Source organism: Camelus dromedarius, chromosome 27 (assembly GCF_036321535.1).
Source record: "Camelus dromedarius isolate mCamDro1 chromosome 27, mCamDro1.pat, whole genome shotgun sequence".
In the NCBI taxonomy this organism is placed as follows: Eukaryota; Metazoa; Chordata; class Mammalia; order Artiodactyla; family Camelidae; genus Camelus; species Camelus dromedarius.
This window is the reverse complement of record NC_087462.1, coordinates 5,236,418-5,250,289: the sequence shown is the minus strand read 5'-3', so window position 1 is coordinate 5,250,289 and position 13,872 is coordinate 5,236,418. Positions and strand designations below refer to the sequence as shown.

The following is a 13,872-nucleotide window of genomic DNA, read 5'->3' as shown; positions in this document are numbered from 1 at the left end:
CTGAGAGCTGGTTCCTAACCCAGCCGCGGATGCGTCTGCACTCAACCTCTACACGTTGTCAGTTTCTTCTTCAACATCCCTCCCTGGGCCCCAGGTCCCAACCTGAGCCTCACAGGTGGAGCAGGACACTCCCCCCCCAACCCCCCCGCAGGCGGGCAGTCCTATTTGCCGCCCTTTCCGGCTGCCTCTGCGCCAGTGCACTTTTACCTCTTACCCTATTGCTCCTGGGAATTGGAGATCATGATATACAAATAGCAGTTCTAACCTCCAACATTTTCGAATAGTAAGCACGCCATCAACCTGCAAATAGAGCGCCTTCCGTGAAAATCTGGACCTTTTAGTGTTGCTTCACAGGAAACCTGGGGGTAGCGAACACTTGCACAGATGTCTCCACGCTGAGGACAGTGACTTGTGCGGGGGCCCTGCTGGCAGCAGTGCTGCTTCTCCTGAGGGCAGAGCTGTAGATAAAATATTTATTTCCCAGAAGAACATACAGCAGCCAGTTGACTAAAAAAACCCTCAGAAGGTTTGTATTTTGTGTGCCTAGGGAATGAGTGTGAGAGGAGGAAATCCAGTCTACCTTTGGAGGTCTTGCTCCAAAAGTAGAGTGTAAGACACACCTCTCTGGGAGGGGGTCTATGAGGACCAAGAGACAGTGAGTGTTGGTGAGGAGATCCACGATTGTTCAAGGAACAGAGGACCCAGGATGAAAGCCAAGAACTGGACATTTCCATCATCTATTCATCTACTATGTTTAAGAGGCTACTATGCATCAGGCTCTAATCTAGGCACTGGGGCTCCAAGGAGCAACACAGCATTCCCATCTTCCTGGGCCTGACGTTCTAATGGGGAATTACAATAAACCAAAGGAAGTAAATAAAATATATAATGTCAGGTGTTTGCAGCAACATGGATGGAACTAGACATAATCATTCTAAGTGAACTAAGGCAGAAAGAGAAAGAAAAATACCATATGATAACACTGATGTGAAATCTTAAAAAAAAAAAAGACACAAATGAACTTATTTACAAAACAGAAACACTCACAGACACAGAAAACAAACTCAGGGTTACCAGGGGGGAAAGGGGATGGGAAGGGATAAATTGGGAGTTCCAGATTTGCAGATACTAACTACTATATGTAAAACGGATAAACAAGTTTCTTCTGTGTAGCACAGGGAACTATATTGAATCTTGTAGTAACCTATAATGGAAAAGAATTTGAAAATGAGTATATATACGTATATATATGACTGAAACATGCTGTACACCAGAAATGGCCACAACACTGTAAACTGACTATATTCCAATTTTTAAAAAATGTAAAATAAAAAGTCAAGTGCACAAAAGAAGCAGGGGGGGCAGGGGGAGGGAGGGGATAGAGAGTGTCTGAGGTGAGTGGCTGCCATATTAAACAGGATAACTAAGCATCAACATTTGGAGCAGGATGCACTGGAAGGTTAAATATTTTAAATAGACACCGGCAAATTTGTGTGCATTTCCAGAAGTTTCTAATTTAAAATAGGCTGCATACCTTTCGATGTACCCTGACACTGGGAAAAGTGGGAGAGAGCCTCAAATCGTGAGCACCCCGTATTCAGATATTTACGGTAGCCATAGCTCGCTGCCACCAGAGACCTCTGGCTTCGGGCCCCGCCTCAGACCTGTGCGCATGCGTGCGCGGAGATACAAGAGCGCCCGGGACCGCGCGGGGCCTGAGCTGGAGCCGGGCCGGGCAATTCGGTTAGCGGCAGGATGGCGCGCGGTCGAGTGCGGCAGACAACAGCCCTGGGCCTGGCGCTGCGGCTGCTGCTCGGCTTCGGGCTGGGCGGTGAGGCCGTCCCGACCTCGGTCCCGACCTGGTCCTTTACCCAGGCCCCAGGTGAGTGCACTCCGTGCAGTCCACGCGCCCTCCACTCCAGTAGCCTAGCTCCGCCCCCGCCCGCCAGCAACGCCTCATCATTGGCTGCGCTGCACGTCCGTCCCGGACACTCCCCCCTAACGCGGCTTTGAGGGGCACCTGGCCCGCCTGCAAGCTATCCCAAATGGGGGATCCTCCCGCTGGGTTGCTCTGCCCACCTTTGACTACCCTGCTTCAGCTCTGCTCACACCCCATACCTGCCCTGCTTTGTCATGCCTCATTGTCACCTCTAAGCCGCCCTTCACCCCAGAGTGGGCAGGAAATCTCGTTGCACGTTCTGGTTGTACAAACTCCAACCATACGGGGTTAGTCACCCGGCACCTCCTGCAGCCTTCCTTGCCCTGGCGTCTGAGCTTGGAGCCCTGTGGCCGAGTTCCCTTGGTGACCGTCTCCCGCCTTCCCAATCTCAGCACCTTCCTCCTCCGACCTTAGACAAAGAAAGGTCTCCCTTCCCATGACCCCAAGCCCTTGGACAAGTTCACCCTGGCCTAAGTGATGTTGGTGGCCCTCTCGGAGGTTCCCAGAGGCAGCTGGGACCTTTAGAGTGACCTCCCTGTGCTCACAGGTGCCCCTGACTTTCAGCTGTGAGCTCAGGTTCACACACTTAGCCACTTCTCCATGGGTTCTCGTCTTCTCTGGTTATCCCCACCTCACACCAAAGCCCCTGCCTTTTCAGGCTAAATGTTCCTGGTTCCTTCAAGGAGGCAAGACTCACTTAACCAAGTGCCAAACTCTTTACACACAAGCAGTCTCTTCTCTTCAGGACACTGAGGTAGGGACTCCTAGCATGCCCTTTTAACAGGTGAGGAAATTGAGGCTGGGAAGGGAAATCACTGGTGGCTCCAAACCACAGCCCTGTGAGGCTGGGTCCCCTCTGCTCTGCTGCCCACTTTGCAGGACACACACTCCAGCAGGCCAGGGAGGGAGGTTAGAGGTTGCCACTGAGAGTGGATAGAGTGGTCTGGAGAGGAGGCCACACCTGTCGGCCCCCAGACCCCCTTGGGCAGGGAAGGAAGTCAGCTCCAGGTTGTCCATGGCTCCTCCTCGCTCCACAGAGCTCAGGGACTATGGAACCCACAGGTGCAGTTGGGCCTGGAGGCCGGCCTGCAGAGGGGCTGGCAGTGGGGAGTGGGGGCCTTGGAGGCTTGGGCCCCTGTGGTGGATGGGGTAGGAGGACCAGGATCTAATGGAGTGCGGCTAGGCTGGGGCCAAGCCAGGTATCTGGCACCAGCTCTGCTGCCCCCAGGAGGAAGCCATAAAGGCCACACCCTTCCTCTGTCCCAAGACTCCTGCGTGCTGGCCCAGCTTCCAAAATTCTTCTGTGTTTCTTCTGCTTAGGGTCCAGGAAGGCTCAGATCTCCCCTGGACTCGGCCCAGACCATGGTGTGATCTGGGTCCATTTATCATTAGGCACCGCCTTGGGCTTACAATCAAAAGGTCATGGTCCTAACCACCACTTAGTGTCCTGTCTACGTGGGTACCAGTTCAAGGGCTATTGTTCTAAATGGGAGGCCGAGCTTCAGTGGTCTCTGAGATGGGATGTGAGACCCCTCCCAGGAAATAAGCTGAGACGGGAAGTCTGAGGAGGAAATCAGAACTGCAGAGGGAAGGGAGGAAAGGGTGTCCTGAGCTGGGGAACAGCATGGGCAAAAGCCCTGGAGTGGAATCCAGCCAGGTCTCTTGGAAAAGCAGCAAGGAGGCCAGGTCAGAGGGAGAAGAAGAGGAGGTGAGGTCTAGGAAGAGTTCAGGGCTGGCCAGACCTTGCTGGCCACACGGAGGATGTATGTAGGGTTTGGTTGTGAGAGAGTCAGGGGACTGAGGGATGGTTTTGAGCAAAGGGGAGGCAAAGATGAGTGACCGAATGGGATGACGCTGAGAGGTCTCTGGTGTCTGAGTGGAGATGGGGTTAGGAATATGGGGAGAAGTTTCCGCATTCACGATGGGGAAAGCGGTCAGATCTGAGAGGAATTTAGCAGGTGAGTCAACAAGCCATGGTGACTAAGCAGGTCCTCTACCCAAGGCCTCAGTTTCCCTTTTGCTAAGCAGCTGGGATAAAACAGGCTTTCCTGACCCTGACCATGGACCTGGGCCAGGACAGGCTCTGAGATGGCCCCTCCCCCAGTCTGTTTAAGCCCCGAACTTGGAGAGCCTCCTGGGGAGACCATGTGGCCATTTGGAGTTGGGTAAAGACCCCGGTGTCAGTGAGACCTGGGTTCAAACCCTGACTTTGCCGCCAGCTTGCAGCCTAGGGCTTACCTCTCCTAAGTGCTTTCTGCAGAATGGGCATGGCGGTAGAATCTGCCCAGTAGGGCCCTTAGTGTGTCTGTGAACTGCTCGGCTCCAAGCCAAGTCGGTGTCCTGAGCAAAGGGTGACCACCAGTGTAGTTCCTGGGACCTGACCTGTCTCCTGGTGGTCACAGCCTGCTTCTAGAGGAGGGGTCGGAGTGCCCAGGGCTCACTGGTGTGCGTCTCTCAGACCCCAGCGCAGGCTTGTGCCCGTCCACCGAATTCCAGTGCCGGACCGAGGGCCACTGCATACCCCTTATGTGGCGCTGCGACGGTGACCAGGACTGCCCAGATGGCAGTGATGAGGAGGAGTGCAGTGAGTGGCCATGCCCTGGGGTGCGGGGCTTGCAAGGGGCAGGGCCACGGAGAGGAGGTGCTTGTGGAGGGGGTGTGGCTTTCAGGCAAGGCACTCTAGGTGGAGACGGGGTGGGCGGGGCCTGCGTGGAGGGAGGGAGGTGTGGATCTCCGGGTTAAGAGGTGGGTTTACAAGGAGGCAGAGTTAGTGGTGTCTTGGAAGAAAGGGCTTACAGGGAGGTGGGTCCTTGGAAGGTGGGGCTAGCAGAAACAGGGCGGAACCTTTAGGATGGGAGGGCCTTATGGGGTCAGTTGTTCTTGGAAGGTGGGGTTTGCTGGGGCTGAGCAGTGGAAAATACCTGGCCCTCTTGGGTGGGTGTTTTGGGACCTGACTGAGCCTGTACCCCAGGTATTGAGCCACCCACTGGCAGCGCCTGCTCTTGTGACAGCCTCGCTGACTGCCCTGGTGGCATTAACAAGAATGTCAACTGCGGGCCCCCACTCTGCCCGGAGGGGGAGCTGCACTGCGCGCTGGGCGATGCCTGCATCCCACACACATGGCTTTGCGATGGCCACCCGGACTGCTCCGACTCCAGTGACGAGCTTGGCTGTGGTGTGTGCCTGTGGCGTGGGGTGGGTCGGTTGTTAGACAGGGATGCCTAGCGCCTTCCAGTGTATGACGGGGCTGGGAGTGTGGACACGTGTGTCTGCCTGTGTCTACATTCCCATGGGGGCTGTGGGGGGACCCTCGGGCAGCAGGGCACACCATCCTCACTCAGTCTGGGACGGAGGGTGAGCCCCCAAGTCCGCCCTGGGCACCTGGAACACGAGTTCATCCTCCCAGGTCCTGGGGGCTCCCTCCGCAGCACCTGAGTGCCTGGACTTATTGCAGGAACCAAGCCCCTCCAGGAAGGGAGTGCCACGTCCATGGGGACCTCTGTGACCCTGGAGAGTATCCCTTATCTCAGGAATTCCACAGTCACCCCTATCAAGGACCAGGACTCAGTTCAGTCTGGAAACCGAAGCTCCTATGGGGTTATTGCAGCTGCTGGTAAGAGGAACAGTCCCTCCCCCTCCTGGGGCTTGGAGCAGCTGCTCCTGGGAGCGGACAGGCTGCAGACTCTCCTTTCCCATGTGTAGGAGCTTGGTGGTTGGGGGAGGCTCCTGCAACCCCCTCACCCACTCCTGTCTCTCTTCCCCCACAGTGGTGCTAAGTGTAGGTCTGGCGGCTGCCATCCTCTTTGTGTTGTTGCGGCTCTATGCCCAGGGATGCCTGTCCTCACTGGGGCTGCTGGTGGCTGTGAAGGGGTCTCTGCATTCAGAGAGGATGACCTCAGTGCTCTGAGGATAAGCTCTGGCCACCAGATCTCTGGTCTCCGACTATGCCAGGTATGGGGACACACACATGGCTGCTGGCTCAACAGGAGAAGACCTGGGTTCTTCTGGCCACGTGGTGCTGAGTACCTGAGCTCCTGCAGATGTGGCCCTGGAGGCTGAGAGCATCCAGACCCTCCCCTGGACATGAGGAGCCTGGATGGGGGACATGCCACAGCCAGAACCGAGGAGCTGCCCCTAGCCCCTACTGCTGCCTACTCTGAGGGTGGTAATTAAAGTTACTTCACATCGTCTGCCTGTCTCTGGGCCTCTGTCTCCCTCTGCCAGGGTAGCCTGGGGGTCTCTGCTACAGCCCCTCCTCTGTGGTGGAGCGCCCAGCCATAAAAGGTAGGAGCTGGGGACCCAGCCCTGGGTGCCTGCTGGGCCACTCTGCCCCTGGCTCCCTGGGATCCAGAGCAGGGAACAGCAGGGGCGGGGCCGTAGGACAGGCTTCTGCGAAGAGGAGAAGGACTGGGGCAGTGCCTCCTGGAGTCCTGGGCCAGGAGACCCCCTCATCTGTCAGGTCTTCTTCCTCTTTGAGATGGAAGCTGGTTGGTCTCAACTCTGTTTCAAAATGTAGGCTTTATGTGATGCAGGTACAATGAGGCAAACATATCAGAACATGATGGACAGTCACAAGATGCTTTGTTACTCACAGAGCCCAGAAGGAGGGGCAGAGCCTGCCATGCAGGGCTACCCGGGGAAGCACCAGGGTCAGATAGGAGGCAGGGGGGAGAGGAAACAACATGGGCGAGAGCTTTTATTGTGGTTTCCACCAGAAGAAATGGGTGAGGCAGGGTGAACAGGCAGGGAAATGACTAGTTTGAATAATTTCTGGGAGCCCTGGGGGGGTCCTCACTGACTGTTGTCTGGCCCATCATCAGGGATTCTCTCGGAGAGCAATGCCTGGGGCACTCACCTCCTACTTGCCACAAGCCCTTTCCTGACTGATTGGAGCCAGCTTTGTGCCTGGACCGGCCCTTCTCTGTCTTATAATGATCGCAGGATGTACTTCAGCAGAACCCATCAGGGATCTCTGAGGGACAAGATCTATTACTCACAGGTCCTGGAGGGTACATGCAGGTCCCTGAGGGCTCTGCAGCATGATCGCGGGGAGGGAGGAAGGGAGGAAGGCCAGACCTGGGGCTCTGCCTTTGTTAGAGTCTAAGGTGGGAGTTTCGTGGGTTCATTCTTTACTGGTGAATTTAAAGCATAAGAGCGGGAATTAGGATGCAGGAAGGGAAGACAGGTCACTCAGGGGGTCAATTATCCAGGTTCCCCAGAGCTTTAAAAATTTTTTTTTTAGTTAAAGGTGGGAGGGTATAGCTCAATGAGAGAGCACGTGGTTAGCATGCATGAAGTCCTGGGTTCAATCCCCGGTACCTCCATCAAGTGAATAAATAAATAAGTGAACCTAATTACCTCCCCGCCTCAAACAAGAAAAAAAGAAAATTAATTTTAAAAATTTTAATTTAAAAAATTTTTAAATTGAACTATAGCTGATTTACAATGTTGTGTTAGTTTCAGGTGTACAGCAAAGTGATTCAGTTATATATATATATACACATAGATTCTTTTTCAGGTTCTTTTCCATTATTGGTCATTACAAGATATTGAATATAGTTCCCTGTGCTATACAGTAGAAACTTTTTTTTTTTTCTAAAAAATTTTTTTTTGGATGGGGAGGTAGTTAGGTTTTTTATTAATTTGTTTTTAATGGAGGTACTGAGAGTTGAACCCTGGACCTTGGGCATGCTAAGCACACACTCTACCACTGGGCTGTACCCTCCCCCCAAAACTTCTTGTTTATCCATTTTATATATAGCAGTGTGTATCCCCAGGGCTTTTTGAAAGGGGAATTTTCATGGGTCGGGGCGCCAGATAACCGTGGGGGTTGTGTTGCCAGTAGCTGTTCTACAGCTGGCGAACTGTTTATTTATGGTGGACGTCCGCGATCAAAAGCTTAATGTTGGGCACTTACACTGCGCTGACTCTGGTTGTCTAGCACCTGGCCCTGGGGTGATGAGGGGGGATAGTGACCCTGGATTGGTTTGCATATTAGACGCACACTTGCTGGTGAGTGGTTTGCTCCTGCTGGGGTGTGAGCACAGGGGTCTTCTCTGACCCTTGTTTTCTTCATCTCCAAATGGGGTGGCCAGGGCCCTGGGAGCCTCCCTGTGAGGCATTGACTTCCTTGACATCCTTGGAAGTGGACTGGGTGCCTGCCACCAGCGGGCCTGGTGCGACCCAGTGCTGGGGGAGCACCCAGGGTTCCACCCTGGGTCTCGGGGCTCTGACATCTGGCAGGCAGGGCACTGGCCCCTGAAGACAAGATGCTGGGAGGGGATTGGGATCGTGCTTTCTGGGGGTGGTACAGTTCAGCTTTGAGACCCCACCCCCACTCGGGAAGGGAGTTGAGGTGGGTTTTGGAGTCTAGGCCTCAGGCAGCATGCTGGGGACTGGGTTCTCTGCTGGGCAGTGGTAGAGGTTTGGGAGGTGGGCTGCAGGGACCTTGACTGACGTGGAGCAGAGGGTGCCCAGCCTTCGGGGTACAAGGCCTTCCCTTGGCGCCCACTGGATCCCCGCCCCCTGAGCTGGGCTGTTTCCTGCTGCAGAACTGTGGGGCTCCTCCCAGCTGGCAGGAAGGAATTACACTAGAGAGTAGAATTTTCTTGATTTTAGATTTTTTTCCTTCTAAACTTTTGTTCAAGTGTGGTCAGCTGCAGTGGGCCAAGGGAGCATGTCAGGGGGCACGAGGCCAGCTGCAGATGTCCCACGCCACCTGACTTGAGGTCTGGATCTAGATCTTTCTGGGGTTTCAGCTGGGTTCTCAGTGATCAGTGGCACAAACCACCCTGTGCCCCTGCGCCCATGGGCTCCAAACAACCCCTGTATCCTCTCTTGTGGTTCCAGGTTGCCTGGCCTGGCTGGTGGCTCTTTGTCCCTGGTGCATGGTGGCTGCTGGCATCTGGAGGCCAGAACATCATGTCTGGTGCCTGGGGCGTGGGGGACTCCCCTCCTCTCGAAGGAGCTGACTGACAGGTGGCTTTGAGGTCTCAGGGGCGGCTTTGTCATCCTGCCCTGGGCCAGTAAGCCAGTCAGTTACTTCCAGGAAATTCCGAGGAGGGTCCAGCTTGAAAAGGGAGGGATGTGTGGGGAGCCCACAAGGAGGGGGATGTGGATGGGTGGGCATGGTTCCCAGTACCCGGTGAAATTCTGATGCGCTGTGGAGGTGGCCAGTGGGGGATGGAGTTGGGAGTGAGTGTGGGGGCTGCAATGGTAAAGATGAGGAGGGAGAATTGGGGTGGAGTGTGGTGTATGTATCTTTATCCAGCTCTCACCATTTCTCTTTTTTTTTTTAAATTGAGGAAAAATTCCCATAACATGAAATTAACCATTAACTTTTTTTTTTAATTTTAAAAAAAATTTTTTTTTAAATTGCAACCAGGAAAAGTTCCTGCTTTATTATTCCAAATAATTTTTCCCATGTAAAATAAATGTCCAATAGTTCCTGGTATGTGGGAAGATAATATGTGTTAAAGTCACAATGAAGCCTTATTGACGGAAGCTTGGCTATATAAACAGCACAAGTTGAGAAAAGGTTTAATCTCCAAACCTGTTAGGCTGGATGAAGTAAGATCAGTAATGGCCACCTTGCGACATTACGGGAGGTCTCATTCCCATCGGAGGTCGAGGAGGCCCACCTTGGTAAGGGGGCACCATTGGCGGTCCCTGCCCATACGGAGGCATTGCACCAGGAAGGTAACCTGGCATGCCTTGATGATGACCACCATACTGACCATGAGGCAGCATTGGGGGTCTCATTCCTTGCTGCTGTGGGATGCCTGGCTGTGGTGGCATCATACCTCCAATTGGTCCAACGGGTGGATTACCAATGGGAGCCTGTCCTGGTCGAGGAAGATTACGTTGATGTTTAGGTAACTGTGCCCTTCTCTCTTCCAGCGATATATCCTCATCTGGATGGATCAACTTACTGGTTGCACTGGTTGTCGTAAGTGTAACAGGCTTACTTGTTATTGAAGCTGCTGGTTTAGCTGCAGGGCTATATGTTGTACTAGTGGTTGAAGCTGTAGGCTGTGTATATGCAGGGAATGTAGGCTTTGGGGGTTCTGTAGTTGTTGCAGGGGTACTATTTAAGGGCTTGAAATCTGTACCAACAGGTCCTTGGACAGCTGCCTGAGCTTGTGCTGTGCTAGGAAACAGAGCTTTAGAAGATGCAGACAGACTTTCTGAATTGGATGAAGCTGTACTTGAGCTTGTTACAGGTGTCCCCATCTGTCCTGCACTGGGGAAAAGAGGCTTAGTAACTGGAGGCTGCGGAGCAGGAACTGTTGCTGTTGGTGCAGGTGGTCTGTTAAGAATACCTGGTGCTGAAACAGCCTGAGCTTGAGTCATTGGAGGAATTCCAGGACGTGGAACAGGAGGTGGCATACCTGGTGGCATACCAGGCATCAGTGGTGGTATTCCTGGTCCAGGTGGCATCATTCCACCCATTGGCATCATTATATTTTCACCGCAAAATGACTGGGCGTATTTTCTCTGATGATGCAATCCAGGTGGCATGCCTGGCATAACTGGTGGCATTCCTGGCATCAGAGGAGGAACACCTGGCATTAATGGAGGTATGCCTGGAGGCATTCCTGGTGCTCCCGGAACTGGTGGTAGTCCTGGTTGTGCCATTGGGGGGATATAACCTTGCTGAGGTTGAACTGGCTGTGGTTGAAATGAAGTTGAAGCTGCAGAGTCATCATCATCATATTCATCAGAATCATCTTGCTGTTTCTTTTTTTTGACTCTCTGCTTGTGTTTTTTGCTCAAGAAGTCTTCTTCGTTCATCCATGTCTTTTTCTGGAATACCTTCCATACCATATATTTCCAGTTCTATGTCTGTTCTCCCAGGTATTGCATTTGGCACAGCATCTATTGTCTCTTTATGCACCTGCATGCAATGAATAGCTAAGCCAGGTCCTGTATACAATTTCTTATGACATATATGGCATTTAAAATGCTTTGCTTTTTGGTGCTGTATAAGGATCTTCTCATCATCAAAATCTCTATTACAATACCAGCACCACGGCTTCAGCTGCTTCTTCTTCTTGCGTCCCATAACTGCCCTCTACCGAAAAAAAAAAAAAAAGGAGGATAAAACAAGCAGAAAAAACGAGTCGAAATTCACTCACTCCTCCCATCCAACCGCCACCACCGCGTCCCACAGAAAAAACCTAACCATTAACTCTTTGAAAGTCTATAGTTCCCTGGCATTTAGTACACCCATGGTCCACATTCATCACATCTGTCTAGTTGCAAGACATTTTCATCACCCCAAAAGGAAACCCCTTCCCCAATAGCAGTTTCCCTGCCCCCACCCCCACCCCCCAGCCCCTGGCAGCCACTAATCTACGTTCTGTCTCTGTGGATTCGCCTGTTCGGGACATCTCATATAAATGGAAGTGTACCGTAGGTGACCTCTGGTGTCTGGCTTCTTTCACTGAGCATCATGTTTTCAAGGTTCTTCCCCAAAAGTTTCCTTGTGGCCTTTTTGATCCCCCTCCCCCCACCTCACTTGCCCAAGCAACCACCAGTTGGCTTCAGACACTATAGATTAGTTGTATATCATGTACCTTTTTTTTTTTTTTTTTGCCTTGTGGTTTTCACCTGGCACAATTATTTTAAGATGTAGACATACTGTATGTATTAAAAGTGAGCTCAGTTTTATTCTGTGTATGGGGGGGTAGTTAATCTTTTTTACATTTTTATTTATTTTCTTTTAGAGGAGGTACTGGGGATTGAAACCAGGACCTCATGCACGCTAGGCAGGCACTCTACCACTGAGCTACACTCACCCCTGAGCTCAGCTTCATTGCCAAGCTGTAGTCCACTGTATGACTGTCTCATGTCCATTGACCCATGGATATCTAGATGGTTTCTGGTTTTTGATTTTTGCAAAGAAAGCTGCTGTGAACATTTATGTATAAGTGTGTTCATCTGCTTTTATCTCTTTTGGGTAAAATACCCAGGAGTGGAGGGGTTGCATCCTATGGTAAGGATCTATTTAATTCCAAAGAAATGGCCCAAATGTTTTTCAAAGTGGATGTATTCTTACTCTCCCTTCCCCAGCAATGTATATATTCTCCTCCCCTCACAGCCTTGCCATCACCTGGTATGGGTGGGCAGGCTTTAATTTTAGCTGTTCTAACAGGTGTACGATGGTATTACACTGTGGGTTTTTTTTTTAATTGAAGTGGAAAAAACAGAAACTTAATTAATTGTTTCTTTTTCACTTCTTTTTTTGAGGGGGAGGTAATTAGGTTTACTTATTTATTTATTTATTATGGAGGTACCAGGGGTTGAACCCAGGACCTCATACATGCTAAACCATGTGCCCTACCACTGAGCTAGACCCACTTCCCTTCTTTTTTCTTTTAAATTAAAGTCTTTTTCCTTTCTTTTTTTAATATAAAATCTTCAACTTGTTATTTTTTTTCCTATTTTTGAAAAAAAAATTAAGCTTTTTTGGGGGGAGTGGGAGGAAATTAGGTTTATTTATTTGGTTGTTTTTAAATTTTTGTGGGGGGATTATTAGGTTTATTTATTTGTGGGTTTTTTTTTTTTTTTGAGTAAAGATAGATTTATTTAGAGAGATACATACTGCATAGAGTGTAGGCTGTCTCAGAAGGTGAGAGAGAGGCCACGAGGTGTGGGGGTTGGGTGCTCAGTTAAAGTATAAGTAGGTACACGCTGCATAGACAGTGCGGGCCATCTCTGAAGATGAGGAAGCGAGAGAGGCGGCGAGGCAAGGTGTTGCCAGTTTTTATGGGTTCAGTAGCTTCACATGCCAACAAGTGGGAGGACCCTTCCAACTACCATGGGGGAGGGGCTGGGATTCCCAGGAACTGGGCCACCGTCCACTCTTTGACTTTTTATGCTTTGTTTGTTTGTTTTTTTAATGGAGGTACTGGGGATGGAACCCAAGACCTCCTGCATGCTAAGCATGCGCTCTGCCCCTGAGCTATACTCTCCCAAATTTAACCTTTTTCAAGTAAACAATTCAACAGCATTGAGCACACAGGTAACATCATGCAACCACCACCTCTCACTGGTAGTATGGGAGTCTTTTCCTGAGCCTGGTGGTGGCTCATAGAATATCTCTTTGGGACATTGGGATTGCATTGCACTTGTAGGTTAATGTGTGGAGGAGAACAAACATTCACTGAGCACCAACCTGGTGCCAGGCATTGTTGTAGGTGCTGGAAAGTTGGCTTTGAACAAAGCAAAGTCCCCTCCCCCATGATGTGGAGTTGAGGGGAGGGGACAGACAATCTACCAACCAACAGGTACATCCATGTCAGAGGGTGCTAAGTTCTGGGGACTAAAAGCCAGAGTAGAAGGAGGGATCGTCTTGCTGGGTTGGGGTAAGAAGGGTCACTATTTTTGTATTAGTCAAAAGGGGCCTCCTGAATAGGGAGACAACTGAGTGGACAACTGAAGGAAGTAAGAGGGTGGGTGAGCTGTGCAGGCTCGTAAATGAAGAACATTCCCGGAACAGGGAACAACCAGTGCAAAGGCCCTGAGGCAGAAATGTGTTCCGGAAACAGGAGGTCTGCAGGGAGTGGGAGTGGCAGTGGTCCTAAGATTTGCTGTTAGAGATGGCAGGGGTTGGGGGTGGGGGGTACAGAGGTTGCGTAGTGAGATGGGGTGTTTTTCAGAGATTTTGAGCTGAGGTGGGCATGTTCTGATTTAGTTTTTTGGTTTTAAATCAAGGTATAGTTCATTTACAATTGATTTAGGTTTCAAAGGGTGTTTTGGCAATAAGATCCCCTCTTTTTTTTTTTTTTTTTTTTTTTTTTACAATTGAAGTACAGCTGATTTACAGTGTTTCCGGTATACAGCAAAGTGATTTAGGTATATATATTTTTTCTTTTTCAGATTTTTTCCCATTATAGGTTATTACAAGATATTGAATATAGTTCCCTCTG

The 13,872-nt window shown here is 51.0% G+C and overlaps 2 protein-coding genes across 3 annotated transcripts; one reads left to right on the top strand and one right to left on the bottom strand.

Moving 5' to 3' along the window:
* Positions 1–1,688: 1,688 nt before the first annotated feature.
* Positions 1,689–6,129, top strand: CD320 (CD320 molecule). Of its 2 annotated transcripts, none has more exons than XM_031437141.2 (5): positions 1,689–1,882; positions 4,398–4,523; positions 4,911–5,114; positions 5,394–5,552; positions 5,891–6,129. In XM_031437141.2, the coding sequence occupies exons 1-5, from the start codon at positions 1,756–1,758 to the stop codon at positions 5,959–5,961; spliced, it is 687 nt and encodes a 228-aa protein (XP_031293001.1). In that variant the 5' UTR covers positions 1,689–1,755; the 3' UTR covers positions 5,962–6,129. The 2 variants fall into 2 exon arrangements, with proteins under 2 accessions (XP_031293001.1, XP_031293000.1); XM_031437140.2 differs by having other exon boundaries at positions 1,692–1,882; positions 5,707–5,983.
* Positions 6,130–9,326: 3,197 nt separating this feature from the next.
* On the bottom strand, positions 9,327–11,247 carry LOC116148398 (BUB3-interacting and GLEBS motif-containing protein ZNF207-like). Its single transcript, XM_064479844.1, is given in 2 exon segments — positions 9,327–10,684; positions 10,686–11,247. Coding segments are annotated over 2 exon segments (1,488 nt in total). The 5' UTR covers positions 11,004–11,247; the 3' UTR covers positions 9,327–9,514.
* Between the last annotated feature and the right edge of the window lie 2,625 nt (positions 11,248–13,872).

Excerpts from the sequence above, each read along its gene's own strand:
- CD320 (XM_031437140.2), top strand. The coding sequence starts at position 1,756 with ATGGCGCGCGGTCGAGTGCGGCAGACAACAGCCCTGGGCCTGGCGCTG. Across the intron at positions 5,115-5,393 it reads CAGTGACGAGCTTGGCTGTG|GAACCAAGCCCCTCCAGGAA; the intron begins GTGTGTGCCTGT and ends GACTTATTGCAG. Across the intron at positions 5,553-5,706 it reads TGGGGTTATTGCAGCTGCTG|TGGTGCTAAGTGTAGGTCTG; the intron begins GTAAGAGGAACA and ends CTTCCCCCACAG.